At 41.2% G+C, this 16040-nt stretch overlaps 1 protein-coding gene across 1 annotated transcript; it reads left to right on the forward strand.

Annotated features, from left to right (window-relative positions):
* Nucleotides 1-698: 698 nt before the first annotated feature.
* Nucleotides 699-6307, forward strand: cyb5b (cytochrome b5 type B). Its single transcript, XM_076287858.1, has 5 exons — nt 699-1073; nt 2287-2415; nt 4577-4603; nt 4741-4775; nt 4964-6307. Exons 1-5 carry the CDS (start codon nt 882-884, stop codon nt 5055-5057), a joined length of 477 nt encoding a protein of 158 aa, XP_076143973.1. The 5' UTR covers nt 699-881; the 3' UTR covers nt 5058-6307.
* Nucleotides 6308-16040: the final 9733 nt, after the last annotated feature.

Genomic DNA, 16040 nt, shown 5'->3' on the forward strand with positions numbered 1-16040 from the left:
TACATATAGGGCAGACAGACGCTCATGAGTTCATGCTTTGTTTTATCGCTGGATTTTGATAGCCTATTATGGCAACTGATTGCATTCCAAGCTACAGTCAACTCTAGCAGGCATTGAATGACTGGAGACTTTGTGAATTTATAGATTGACATAATGTGCTGTCTCTGCGATTGCTGCTTTTGATCAGTTAGATTTATTTGCAATCTCCTGTGGTGGGCTGGACATAGCATTGAAATGCCCCCCCAGATTCCCCTTTCCGCCTTGACCCATTCACACTGGTGGCGGAACGAAAAAACTCGGCAAAATGTCTAGGGGGCTTGGTAGTAAATTTGGCGAGACACTTTGTCCCGCCGTTCCGCCTCGGTCTATGTGAAAGGGACAGTCGTTCCGCGATTCTGGTACATAAAATCGCGGCGATTTTGCCAGTGTGAAAGTGCCTAGGCCCATAGACTGTATATATATACAGTCTATGCCTAGGATAGCCTAAGATCTAATCTAGAACCTCCTAAGGATACAAAAAGTGAACCTGTTGAGCGACAGCAAGGTGTATCCGTATGTGAAGGTCTCGTGATTCGCTGTTGTTTACTGTGATTGGTTAAAGATCTAAAAGGCCTCGTTGTATTGGTTGGTTTCAGCGAACACCAAAGGCTCATTGAAAAGTGGCTCCGTAGATAGTGATTGGTCTGTCATTTCTCTGCTGATTAGACGTTGGCGTGGGAGGAGAATTCGGTCTTGTGCAGTTCAGAGTTTTCCTAACGCTAGCGATGCGTATGTCATATGATAACTTACCCATTTACATTGTGTTGTGTTGTTAACTGAAAACTCAACAGTAGTTTAAATTCATTCAAAGGCTGAAAGATAGCAAATAACTCGGACGAACAATGGGAGAGGAAGTCGACTCTATTATGAATACAGAAGATACCCTCACTCATAAGGAAAATGGAGATGGGGACACGCCAGAAAGCAATGTGAAATACTACACACTCGAGGAAATCCAAGCTCATAATCTCAGCAGGGACACCTGGCTCATCATTCACGATAAAGTGTATGATATTACGAGTTTCTTGGAAGAGGTGAGGCCATGAAGTTACACGATAGAAGCTATGATAGCGCTAGCACTAGCTCAGTTCATGTCTCGAGATATGATGCATTGATAATGGTTAACTTGAAGTTAATCTGTAGCACTGAAGTTTGGCTGTAGCCTTGTGCTGCATAGTGAAATTGTTTGGTCAGAATTATATACGTTTCCAGTTTATACGCGTTATACAGGTAGCTGCTAGGTAGACAATTCATGTAGCAGGCTATGTGATATAGCCCACTAGCTAAGCTATGCTAAGTGTTAGCGTTGCGTTTGTTTCTATACACTGTCAAGTGTTTTGGATATGTCTCGTGGATTTGTGGCGATGACTTGACTATCCTGCCTGTACGGATAGACACTTGACATCACTGATGCTGTTATAGCAGCTATTTAGCAAATGTGGCTAGTTTACGTCAAACACTGCAAAGTAAACTGCTCACCGTGCTACCGGTGATAACGTGGCGATATCGCCGGTGTTTTCTGGTGTTCACGTTGGTAATAATTAGTAGAATAGGCTAATACTATCTCTGCGAATACAGGACCATTTTAGCTGAAATGCTTTACCTGACGTTATGAAACTAAAGCCTACCTTCTAACGTTTTTTATCGGAGATGTGAGTTGTGTAATGTTAAGTTGGTTGATTTGGAGAAGTAAGCCATGTAGCTAACGTTAGTTAATTAATTTTCGCCAGGGTGGCAATACAAGCACATGGACTTGGTTTACGCATTTGCGAGATTAAAGATTATAAGTGGGTCAGAGGTAGTTGGAGTAAACAGAATAGTCAGTCGGTGAGGGGGGGCACTAGTTCAGAATCACTGTGATGGGCGTCGTTTGGTAATGTTGGGAGTTATTTGAGTTCATGGTTCCGGTGTTGTGCAACCTTGTAACCTTAGCCCCATTTCAGACTGTCAACGTTATCAGACCTTCACTCAACTCTTATGATAGCCACATAAATTAGGTGGTTCTGTGGAAGATTGATATGTGGTAAACATTATGCGAAATTAAACTGTCAACTGTTAAACTGCCATCAAGCACCAAGTGGGTCTAAACCTTTCACCGTTAACCAGTATGCATCTTGCAAAACCAGCAAAGGATTATCTGGTGCTCTTCCAGGAGCGATAAAAAGCTATAAGCTCTTTTCAGTAACTTGAGAATGTGGAAATAGTTCTCTGCCTTATAATTCTTTCATTCTTTGTCTTAATGAACAGCACCCGGGCGGTGAGGAGGTGTTACTGGAGCAGGCTGGATCAGACGCAACTGAAAGCTTTGAAGATGTTGGTCATTCCACAGACGCCAGGGAGATGCTGGAGCAGTATTATGTTGGAGAGGTTCACATGGTACACAGTCTTACATTTCAGAATGATTGTGTGAAAGTGCAAGTTGATGTAGACTGATCTAATTGAATCATTGGGCCTATGTGTGAACCCTTATGGAGTTCCTAAATTCTAATGCAAAAATGTCAAATTGTAAGGAGGTCAGGGCAATGATTTGCAGGCGGAGCTGATGACAAACTGCCTATAGGCCAGGAAAGCTCTTCAGCCAGCTCCTATATCTCTGGTGGAGCGTCAGCTGTGCTGTAATGGCGTCTTCTTTTATATTCTGCTTCTTTTGTGTTCACTCAGACACTGAATATCTTGTTTATGCCCAACCAGGAAACTCTTTCCGTTATCCTATTCAATTTTGACACACATACATTTTCAGCATCTTACCATGCTCATTCACTAGGCGCAACACCCAAACGGGTCCATGTAAACAGTTGTACTAAAACAATAGCCGCTACAACAGTGCTGACTCTCCGCCGGAAATATAAGAGCTACCTAAAGAGTCCTCCTGGCATATAAGAGCTACCTAAAGAGTCCTCCTGGCATATAAGAGCTACCTAAAGAGTCCTCCTCGCATATAAGAGCTACCTAAAGAATCCTCCTGGCATATAAGAGCTACCTAAAGGCCATGGCTTCATAAGATTTTCCTAAAATTTAAGGCCATGCCTCTCAAAATAAAAGTGTAATATTCTAAAGGCTAGTATTGTTAACATGAACTTGCATAAGTAATACTTGTAATCAGGGTAGGAATTTCACGGCCATGGCCGTCGTAGCCCCTTGCGTTGGCCGTGAGGCCCCTTTGAAAATCAGAGGTTTACAGGCCACGGTGGCCTTGGTGCCCCCTTCTTTCAATATTCTGCTTTGATCCTACTAATAGCGATTTTTAAAATTATTTTAAAAAATTTAAATAAAATTATTTTAGTCTTTTACGCAGTGGAGAAAGTGACAGCGCAAGAAAGAAAGTGCGTCCAAATTCACCCATTCTCAGTTGAACTACTCGCTAAGTAGCCTATTCATCACACAGACATCACAAGTATCACATGAAAGAGCTTTTTCTCAGCTTTTAAACGATGTTAGCCGATAATTGCTGTGTTGAACGGTTCGCGAGAAAAGTAAATAATATAATTCACTTTAATCATACATTCTACTGAAGGTTGCGTCCCATGATCTCCCTACCCATTCATCTCGGTGGAATACTTTACGAACCCTTCTTTTAACACATGACAAACCATATATCAGAATAAACAGGAGACCTTACCGAACACACAGGTGTAAAGCAGTCCCCTGTACAGTTAGCCGTTCCAGAGTAATCCAGTTTTGAATTTGCAGTAAAGTTCGACATACATGGATGTCTCTAAATTTGAGCTTTAAGTTTTACAATGTGTTTAAATTGTTCCACATGATTTCATAACGGGCCAAATACAAAATAAATGTTACAAATATCGCCTAGATATTGGTAAATCAGAGGACAGCTGTTTGTAAATTGTTCAATACATGATTTCATAACAGGCCAAATATAAAATAAATGTTATATATAGCCTAGATATCTGTAAATATTAGATGATCAGATGATTTACAGTTCTATGTTATGTTTCATGTTTTTGTAATGTTTCATACAGTGATGCAGGTCTACTGCAGTGAATAGGCTAAATACAACTTTGATCATTTTTATAGCCTACTACTGTATAGTTAACTTTGGCCTTGGTGCCCTGACATGTGGCCTTTGTGCCCCCCACCAAATATGCCCAACTGAAGGCCAAGTGGCCTTGCCCCCAGAATGGTGAAATTCCAAGCCTGCTTGTAATGATGTACAGTGTAAAAAGAACACCAACTTTTTGGGAAATAAGCTTATTTGCCGTCTATCCCAGAGTTAGATAAGAGGATGCATATCCTTCTCTGCTCTGTGTGACCAATAACCCAGTCTGACACCGTTAGCCTAGAAGTGTGTTACACACATAGCCAAAAGAGTCTTATAGGCTAACTGGTGTAACTCACTTCCAGTAAATTATACTAACATAGACGGTGTCAGACTGGGTTGTTGCATGCACAGAGAAGGGTATGTGTCCTCATATTTAACTCTGGGGTACACAGCAAATTAGAACATTTCCAAAAAGTTGGCGTGTTCCTGTAAGAAAAAAAAACTGAGAAATAACTCTTTCTTCATTTACCTATGCAGAAAGACCGTAAGAAAGAAGCGAAAAAGGTAAGATCAAACTTGTTTGTTAGATCAAACCAAATTTGTTTGTTTAATGTCAGTAGAAGATAAGGAGGAAAGTCATGTAAATGCATGTCCATTGTACATCTTGAGGTTATTCAAGTGTATGTATTTTTATATTTCAGGACGTCTATATATCAACTTCAAATGATTCTGGCAGGTTAGTCATACATTTATTTACTTTAAATTGTTTCTGGTTTCAATTTTGTGGGCAGCCTGGTCACTCTGTTTTGTATGTCGTTGTTGTTCTGTTCATTTATACCAGTTTTGCTCTTAACATCTTTCAATGTGTTTTTACGTCTTTGTACCTCTTCAGCTGAATGACCGTTTTATTTTCCTCTGCTATAGTGCTTCCTGGACCACTTGGCTTATCCCTGCAGTTGCAGCAGCTGTTGTTGGGGTCATGTATCGCTTCTACCTTATGGAACACAAGTCGTCTTGATCCTTTCCCTTTGAAGATCCTTCAGACCTTTCTCTCATTTGTCCGGAGGCCTTAATAATGTATTTGACTAAATCCGCCTCAAGGTCAAGTTGAATGCACAGACACATTCAATGGAGCCCTTGAATTCAATGACAACCAGTTTTTCGTTCTACAGAAGAGGAGACCCATTTGAGTGCTCTCCTCCTTTTTTGTAAGACTCTGCTCTTTCCTGAACAAGTGATGGCTTGTTGTGTCACAATGGTTCTATTTGTTTGTCCTCTGTCCTGTTTCTGATTTCTTATGGCTGATATTCTATCAATTAGTAATAACTGTGAGATGATCTCCTGTAAAAAAAAAAACCCATAATGGTGTCTAAATGTTCTAAACAGAATACATTTTTAGAATTGTCTGTTATACCTGGTGTCGTCATGAGATCTGAAAATTATGTGGGTGTACCAGCTGATGAGGATGAAAGCAAGAAACATAGCAACATATTTTTTATAACAGCAGTGTGAGGTTTGATGTTAAATGTATCTAAGGTCTTCAGCTTTTCTTATGCATTGCTGCTAGCTTGCCGATGGAAAAATGGGGGATTGCCTTAGTTTTAACTTAACGTGATCCTCTCATCAACTAAATCAAATGTTCTGTTAAGAATTATAGATGAGAAGGAGTTCAGAATTGTTGGAAATTTTAAATGGACCAAATTGCCTGATTTCCAGATTGGTCCATAGTAGGTCTCCAAAAGCATGTTTCTTCTCAATAGGTTAGCATGCTGATTCAAAGTTTTCACAGATTTTACACGGGTGTGCTTTCTAACAGGATAAACTAGGCATTGGTTTATACATTCTTCTTGGGTAAATAGTTTGTGTTGTGTTGTCTACGTAATAATCTCTTGCTCCAAACCTATTTTCTTATTTTTACATATGCATATACTGAAGTATACTACTACAATCATCTGTAATTTATTTGTTCAAACATTTATAAGAAACTTATTCGGGTAGTGAGAATTTGAGCTTGTAACCCATAATACTTGAAATTGCACAGCGTATATATGTTATGCCCATACCTACATGTTTAGTTTATTTCTATGCATTAATGACATACAACTTATGCTCTTGAAGATATATGCCCCATCAGGAGACTGGTTTTGTTATTTGGTCTGTATTTTAACATACAGAATCCTGATGAAAATTTACACCATGTGGTCTGATAAGAGTGTCCTTTATTAAACCCTAAGTCCTCTTTAGAGGTCTTCTATTTGTTTGTCTGAATGGCTGTGTCTGTTTATAGAGTAATTGGCATTGAGGGTCATTTATAAACTTGCAGGCTGAGATTGGAATGTCTGATTGTGATGGTTATCCCCTTTTCTTATTTGAGGATTTTTCAAAACATGACTTAGCAATGTACCATTCAGTAGTGTGTCTGCAGAAAACATATTTGTCTTAAGGGTGCTGTCCTTTGCACTAAAGCAGGTTGAAATGCCACTGTGTTAGGAAATATATTTCCAACTCAGTTGTGTAATTAAGGAGCACACAGTCTACACTCTTAAAACAAATGTGTCCAGATAGGGATAACACGTTTATTTTAAAAGAGTAATATTTAAATATACACACTCATGTATTATTAAGCAGACAGGTCTAATGCCTCAAAGACATGAATCCTTTCCTGTTTCAAGAAGTTTTAAGAAGACAAAAACTCTTTCTTCATTTTCACATAATCTGCTTTTTTTCACATCTCATGGAAATGTCACTATGTGCAGCCCTGCCCTTTACAAGTGGAAATAGAAGAATGTGAATGCATGAAGGACTATGACTTTGCATTGGCTATGGCCTTTTCAAATCATCCATCAAAGTAACTGGGGATCAAGGCACGTTCAAGGCATTTGGCTGAGAAAAATAGGATTTCCCTGAATTTGTGAGGTTTCGAGAGATAAACCATGGCCATGCGATATGAGCGACCGTGAGCTTGTTCCTTTTAACCATGGAGACTTTGGCAACAGTCAGGATTGTATTTTTTAGCCTTGAGTGGTGACTAACTTCGGCTTATAGCCTACTCCTAAGAATAAACAGAGAGGGACTTTGGCTTTACATGTACTTTATGAGTATACACATTATTAATTAGACATAATTCAGGTGAGGGCAACAAGTTGTAAATTATATTATGTTTGTGCTTAAAGGTCCTCCTTACACCAAACAACTTTGACTAGATTTGGGAAAGATTCTTCAAAGACTGGAGTCTTTTGAGTAAAGCTTGAATGGGGAGTAGGCCTATTAGTTAAAAGACTACAATCTTTTAAGAATCTTTCCCAAATCTTTGTTTGGTGTAAGGTGGCCATAAATGGTATCTGGCAGATGTTTTTGCCCAATGCGACGTACAGTATATTAACATGACATTAGTTAAAACAAATAGTTTCAAATTAAGGTGAAATGCCTACATTAACTAGCCTGACGAGCCAGACCCACATTAAAATGTAGGGTCTGGGTACTCACCGTTCGCAGTGCTCAGTCCGAGGGGCGGGATAATCGGTTGTCTTTCAAATTCCCTCTGCACGCAATAGGACAGCGATATGAGTCCCATGCGTTTCCCACCAGCGGAGCTAGTTGGCTAGTTCAAACTTTTGCCAACTTAATAAAAGCTTAACTCGTGTCACACTGTTCGCCAACAGCAACATTCATCTTATTTGTTTTCAAGTAGCAGGGAATTCAAGCCAAACCGTTGCAAATCTGCCATCAATCATTATGTTAAGCCCGCCTAACGACTCTATACACGATTTGATTGGCCTGATAGAAGTTGAATTTTTCAAGCTCACAAGCCAACTGAGAGTTGCTAGACTACTAGGCACTAGGGTGCATCTAAATTTCTAGGCAATACATTAACCATATTAGTAATAATAACAACAAATATAACTGCAAGCGACAATGAGGGGGCCAAGCAGTTGAGCAGGAGTTGTCATGGCAACACAATGTTGTTACATTACACACATGCCCAATTAACCCCCCCACACACATATGTAAGGGATAACGGCCGCCGAGGTGTCCTGTTATACGGAATTAATGGACGAGGGCGAGGGGCAAAAAACTCCCCGACGCGCAGCGGAGTCCATTAATTCCGTATAACTGGACACACCTCGAAGGCCGTTATCCCGCTTATCACCCGGTTGCCAATGTAAAGCAAAGGAAACACGCGGTTCCGTTTAAAAAGAAGCTCACTAGTTCAGCTTGTTGTACAACTTTCGTTGGCCCTATAACAGCGATAGCATGGACAGTTAGGTTGTTTACAGTTGATTCTATTGTTGCGAAGCCTGCAACCGTCGTCCTACTATGGTTGTTATAGTTACCATTCATAAGCATTGATATGGAACGGTGTCCTGTTATTCAGAATTAATAGCCACCCCGCCAGCCAATCAGAAAAGAGTATTTCTTCTCTCCGGGTGATAAACCTCCTCCCCCACACACCCCATTACCCCCCACACATACACATACCTACCTCCCCCCCGCCCCATACATACCTAGTTTGGTTTTGATATGTGAAAGCCTTGCTGATATATGAGCTCATTTCCCTAACTCTAGTGCCCCCATAGTGGTCACAAGTCAACATATTTTTTGTGCATCCTCAGGATTTGGTCCTCATACCAAGTTAGGTTTCTATTGGTTAAAGTTGCTAATTATGGTGCCTAAGGTCACTAAATGTATTGTGCATCTTCAGGATGTGGTCTCGAGTCAATGTAGCCTACCAAGTTTGGTGTCGATACGAGAAAGTGATTGCAAATTATACCGCCCCTAGTGGTCAAAGGTCACTAAAATTATTGTATGTCCTAAGGATGTGGTCCTGACTCCATGAACCAAGTTTGGTTTCGATACGTGATAGCATTGCTGAGATATGAGCTAATCTTCTGTTACCCTAGCGCCCCAGTGGTTGAAGGTCACCAAATTTATTTTATGTCCTCAGGATGAGGTCCCAAGTCCATATACTATGTTTTGGTTTCCATACGTGAAAGCATTGGTAAAATATGAGCCCACTTCCTGTGATTATAGCGCCCCCCTAGTTGTCAAAGGTCATCAAATTTATTGAGCCTTCTCCTAATTGGGTCCTGAGCCCATATACCATGTTTGGTTTTGATATTTGAAAGCCTTGATGAGATATCACTTCACTTCCTGTTTGGCGGCTTGTTGGCATGTGTGGGCCTAAGGACCTCTCACAGTATTAACAGACACCACTCATGTTTTAATTCCAAACACATCACCTGGTACAGGCTAAAACGTAATTGTGTATTGTAGCGCCACCTATAGGTCAAAAGACATCACATTTATTGGGCCTCCTCCTAATTGGGTCCTGAGGCATGTACTGAGTTTGGTGTTGATACATGAAAGCCTTGCTGAGATATCACTTCTTCCTGTTTGGTGGCTTCTTATGGGTCCATCTTTCCAAGTTTCGTGAAAATCGGGGAAACTTTGTGACCCATGAAAACTTTTAAGTGTTTTTGATGAAATTCAATATGGCGGAACGTCCAACATGGCAGATATTGATGTTATGGGGTGCGTAGAGTTTGGCCTCATCCAAAGATTCCAACTATATCTCGATGTTCGAAATCGGGCATACGGCTCAAAAGTTAATTGAACGAATGCAATGTCAACTCACTGGCGCTAGACTACCTGTGGTTTAGACCTGAAACTTGGTGAAATGAATAATGGGACTGTCCCGAACCAATGGGCCAAATTTCACAACTTTTTACTGTACGGTTCTATGGGCTGCCATAGACTTCCATTGGAGAAGAATAATAATAGGAAAAGGTACAAGCACAATGGGTGCCTTCGCTGCTTGGCCCCTAATGACAGTATCAAATATCAACAATGTAAATAATGAGTGTTTATAATAACAAAACGCATAAACATACAAACCATAACTAAAATAAATATAGCTGCCAAGCAGCAATGAGGGGGCCAAGCTGGTTGCAGATACTTGAGCTGCCGAGATGGCAGATATATTTGACATCGCCAAGGTCTCAACTGCTTCGCCTGCCAATTGCCTAAAGGTCTCTACTGCACCACTTGCCCATTGCCCAGGGTCTCTCAACTGCACTGCACTGCAACTGACATGCATCAGCACTTCCTGTTCCTCTAGCGCCGCCCTAGTGGTCAAACATTACTAAATGTACTGTGCGTCCTCAGGATGTCGTCCCGAGTCTACGTACCAAGTTTGGTGTCGATACGAGAAAGTGTTGTTAATTATAGCGCCCCTCGTGGTCAACGGTGGCTAAATTTATTGTGTGTCCTCAGGATGTGGTCCCGAGTCTACGTACCAAGTTTGGTGTCGATACGAGAAAGTGTTATTGATTATAGCGCCTCTTGTGGTCAACGGTGACTAAATGTATTGTGCGTCCTTAGAATGTGGTCCCGAGTCTACGTACCAAGTTTGGTGTCGATTCGAGAAAGTGTGGCTTATTATAGCGCCCCTTGTGGTCAACGGTGACTAAATTTATTGTGCGTCCTCAGGATGTGGTCCCGAGACTACGTAGCAAGTTTGGTGTCGATACGAGAAAGTTTTGTTAATTATAGCGCCCCTCGTGGTCAACGGTGACTAAATTTATTGTGCATCCTCAGGATGTGGTCCCGAGTCTACGTACCAAGTTTGGTGTCGATACGAGAAAGTGTTGTTAATTATAGCGCCCCTCTTGGTCAACGGTGACTAAATTTATTGTGCGTCCTCAGGATGTGGTCCCGAGTCTACGTACCAAGTTTGGTGTCGATACGAGAAAGTGTGGCTTATTATAGCGCCCCTCGTGGTCAACGGTGACTAAATTTATTGTGCGTCCTCAGGATGTGGTCCCGAGACTACGTACCAAGTTTGGTGTCGATACGAGAAAGTGTGGCTAATTATAGCACCCCTCGTGGTCAACGGTGACTAAATTTATTGTGCGTCCTCAGGATGTGGTCCCGAGTCTACGTACCAAGTTTGGTGTCGATACGAGAAAGTGTGGCTACTTATAGCGCCCCTCGTGGTCAACGGTGACTAAATTTATTGTGCGTCCTCAGGATGTGGTCCCGAGTCTACGTACCAAGTTTGGTGTCGATACGAGAAAGTGTGGCTACGTATAGCACCCCTCGTGGTCAACGGTGACTAAATTTATTGTGCGTCCTCAGGATGTGGTCCCGAGTCTACATACCAAGTTTGGTGTCGATACGAGAAAGTGTGGCTACTTATAGCGCCCCTTGTGGTCAACGGTGACTAAATGTATTGTGCGTCCTCAGGATGTGGTCCCGAGTCTACGTACCAAGTTTGGTGTCGATACGAGAAAGTGTTATTAATTATAGCACCTCTTGTGGTCAACGGTGACTAAATGTATTGTGCGTCCTCAGGATGTGGTCCCGAGTCCATGAACCAAGTTTGGTTTTGATACGTGAAAGCGTTGCTGAGATAGGAGCTAACTTTCTGTAACTCTAGCGCCCCCCCTAGTGGTAGAAGGTCACCAAATTGATTGTGTGTCCTCAGGATGGGGTCCCAAGTCCATATACCAAGTTTGGTTTTGATATGTGAAAGTGTTGCTGAGATATGAGCCTACTTCCTGTGATTATAGCGCCCCCATAGTGGTCAAAAGCCACCAAATTTATTGAGCCTTCTCCTAATTGGGTCCTGAGCCCATATACCGAGTTCACTTCAACAGAGATTGGTCGTGACTGGCGACCAGTTTTGAGTATGGGTGTCAAAGGCAATGCAATTATGAGACATGGTCTGAAGATCATCTGTGCCAAGTTTCGTGAAAATTGGATGAAGTTTGTGACCTATGAAAACTTTTAAGAGTTTTGATGAAATCCAATATGGCGGAGGTCCAATATGGCGGAAAGTAACGTAATAGGAGTCATTGAACTCAGGTCGGTCCAGGGGTTCCAACTATATATCGATGTTCAAAAGTGGACATACGGTTCAAAAGTTCAGTGCATGGATGCAACACCAACTTTGACCCATTGGTGGCGCTAGACTGCCTGGGGTTCAGACTTGAAATTTGGTGAAATGGATTATGGGAGTATGGAATCAATGTGCCAAATTTCACAACTTTTTACTGTACGGTTCTATGGGCTGCCATAGACATCCACTGGAGAAGAATTATAAATATAGCTGCAAGCAGCAATGTGGGGGCCAAGCAGTTGAGAAGGAGTTGTCATGGCAACCCAATGTTGTTACATTATACACACACCCAATTAACCCCCGGTCCCATACACACACATATACACAGATAAACCTCCTCTCCCACACACCCCAATAACCCCCCACACATATGCATACCTCAAACATCACCAAATGTATTGTGCGTAGTCAGGTTGTAGTCACGAGTCCACATACCAAGTTTGGTGTCGATACGAGAAAGTGTTGATAATTATAGCACCCCTAGTGGTCAAAAGTCACCAAATTTATTGTGCGTCCTCACGTTGTAGTCACGAGTCCACATACCAAGTTTGTTGTTGATACGAGAAAGTGTTGCAACTTATAGCACCCCTAGTGGTCAAAGGTTCCTAAAATGATTGTCTGTCCTCAGGATGAGGTCCCAAGTCCATATACTAAGTTTGGTTTCAATATGTGAAATTATTGCTGAAATATGAGCCCACTTCCTGTGATTATAGCGCCACCTATAGGTCAAAAGTCATCAAATTTATTGAGCCTCCTCCTAATTGGGTCCTGAGACCCTGTACTGAGTTTGGTGTTGATACGCGAAAGCCTTGCTGAGATCACTTCACTTCCTGTTTGGCGGCTTTGCCGTCAAACGTGATTGGTCGTCACAGGCAACCGGTTTTCAATATGGCTCAAAAAAGCAATGCATTTATGAGTCATGGTCTGAAGATCATCTGTGCCAAGTTTCATGAAAATGGGATGAACTTTGTGACCTGTGAAAACTTTTAAGTTATATTGATTAAATCCAATATGGCGGCCGGATCAATTATGTTGATGTCACAAAATCACATCTGTCATCCTTAGGGCCTCCGACAGACACCACTAGTACATTAACATTAACATTAACATTAACAGACACCAATAGCAAGTTTTAATTTCAAACAAATTACCCATTACAGGCCAAAATTTAATTTTGCTAATTATAGCGCCACCTATAGGTCAAAAGTCATCAAATTTATTGAGCCTCCTCCTTATTGGGTCCTGAGCCCATGTACTGAGTTTGGTTTTGATACGTTAAAGCTTTACTGAAATATTACTTCACTTCCTGTTTGGCGGCTTCGCCGCCAAACTTGATTGGTCGTGACAGGCGACAGGTTTTGAATATGGCTCCAAAAACCAATGCGTTTCTGAGTCATGGTCTGACGATCATCTGCGCCAAGTTTCGTCAAAATCAAACAAACTTTATGACCTTTGATTCCTTTTAAGTGTTTTTGATGAAATACAATATGGCGGAAGATCCAACTAAGCGGAAATTGACGTCATGGGGTGCGTTGAGTTCGGCCTCATCCAAGGATTCCAAGTATACCTCAATTTGTATGGTTGAAACTTTAAGCGCATAGATGTAATGCAAAATCTGACACATTGAGGGCGCTAGAGCACTTGACATGAAACTTAGTGAAATTAATCATATGACTATACATGGATTTCTATGGAACGTCACGAAAACATGCGTGCGCAACCAAGAGGCAGAAAGCACCACAGAACAGCATAGAGCAATGTAAAAGAGCAAAAGAATAAAATTAGTTTTTGTGCTGAAAACTGCACCAATTCGAAATCACAATGGCTAGAGAATGTTAAATATGTTCAATATCCCTAACGGAATGCATGTCTTCGCCAAAAATGACAAAATACGATGTTATATTAATAATCCAAATAAACGTCAAACTTTGAAATATAGTCTGAAATGAGATGTTATTATCATTGAGACAACAGGGGTATACAAAAAAATCCGATTGTAGCTTACAGCAGCCGACTATTTAGGTTAAGTTTATAACGTTGTGGACCATAGATATATACACTAGATGTCGCCTTGACTACTGCTGTTCATTGGAACGAATGCGTCAATCGAGACGCCATCTTGCTTCAGTGATCCACTCCTCTATAATGCATTAGCGTCAATCTGGGCAAAGATCTAGCGAAAATAAAATCACCATAAATCGTCAAAATCTCAAGCAATTATCTAGTTTTTTGGGTTGTTCCAACTGACAGGCATGTATTTATGGTTGAGTCTAGAGAAAACTAAGCTTAAGACGATAATAAAGATACATTTTACCTGTCTAGCCCCATAGACTCCCATTCATTCTGCACTAGCTAGCGGCGGCCCCTAGAGGAACAATGAGTAAACTGCAACCAGGTTCGATACAACAGGCTCTTGGTAGACAGGCTCTGGTCTATGCCACATACCCCTCGTCTCGTTTACTCATGTAAGTTGTAATCTCACCAGAAGTTGCTGTAGATCTGTAGAACATTTACCTCTGCTACTACATAGGCTACGCCAGTCGTTACTTTTATAATCATGGGTCAGTGCCATGGGCAAACGAGATGTAGCTGAATTCATAAATGACAAAGCCATGAGAAAGGTGATTTTCTTACGTTTCAACAACAAAGAAGCCGATCTGCCATCATTGTGAGAAGTTCCCAAATTTGTCGCTAATCGCTAAAAAGGTTTTCTATCGCTGGGGATGGCCAAACGTCGCTAAATAGGTAACGCTGACAATACAGGAGAACTAGTTTAGCGCTTCAGATCCCTGTACCAAGATGGCGGCGGTGTTGACGCATGCTGAGAAGCAGAAGGCGACATCTAGTGTATATATCTATGGTTGTGGACGGCCACCAAGCGTCTTCTGCCTCGCGGCTGCGCGCGCATCTAGTTTTGTTGGTAAACGGGAAACCCGTGTATACTAGGGGTGTAAAGATTAACCGATACGTATCGGTATCCGTTTTTAACATGTAAGATACGGCTACATCGATACGTGAAGCCCCGTATCGGAAAAAACTGAAATGAACCGGTCGTTATATCGATTTACTTGTTATGAATCGGTGCACAACCTTTCTGCTCGCTCAGACTCATTTACGTTCCAAGCAGCGCGTTCATCCCACTTCCGGTTTTGAAACTGCACGTGGCACGGAATTGTGGGTAATGCAGTTCGTTTTTGGTTACATTCATTGCCCAAAGTTGTCAAATGACCTCATTACCCATACATCTATTGCAACTTAACCATGTGACAACTTGCACTCGGTCGGCTTTTGTTTTTCGAAATCCAGCGCAAAATTAAGCACTTATAGCATTCCTAAACAGCAACGATAGTCTGTAGAGTAGCCTTACCTTCGATGAAGGGATTTCCTTAATGTTAAATAATAATTTGGCCCTTGCTGCTAAAACGATGCATACATTATTAGCCAATGATTTTGTTCATATTCACTCAGACTTGTGGCATTTTAGGTTTCTGCATTAGGTCTACTGTTGGAACAAAATAAGCCCCGAGAGTTCATTGATTTGTAGGCCTATTTTATTCTTGTAGGGTAGGCTAGGCCTATATGAGAAGAGGCCAAGAGTGTCTTAAGCACTGTTTTATTTTATTTCGGTATTGTCTTACCCAGGGCCTGAAGTTAACTTTTTTGGCCACCAGCCACTGTGGCAGGTGAATTTTGAAATCCACCTGCCACAGTGGTTTTTTACCAGCCAAAATTATTTTGTGCCCAAAATAAAGGCGAACGACTCAGAAAATGCATAAGAATGGTTCTTGAACTTGTACAGAATACACATTACAGTACTCAAGTAAAAGTAAAAAAGTACTTTGTTAATAAATTACTCAAGTAGGCCTAACAAGTTACTTTTTTGTAGGCCTACATTTTTATATTTTTGATGGACCTTTAAAGGGATACAAAAGTATCCTTATGCCTATTTGCTTTTCTCCTCCTCTGTAAGCTAATCATATAAGTCAAACATATTTTAAAAGCCCAATTCAAATATATTTTATTTAATATACTTTGTCATTGCCAGAATAAGCATTAGGCTACGTGGCTATGGATTGAAAAGCAGTCTTCCAATACATTGCA

Source organism: Alosa pseudoharengus, unplaced genomic scaffold (genome assembly GCF_046254945.1).
Source record: "Alosa pseudoharengus isolate Yale_2024_CS ecotype anadromous, Long Island Sound unplaced genomic scaffold, YU_APseudo_1.1 YU_APseudo_1.1_scf_16, whole genome shotgun sequence".
Lineage (NCBI taxonomy): Eukaryota > Metazoa > Chordata > Actinopteri > Clupeiformes > Clupeidae > Alosa > Alosa pseudoharengus.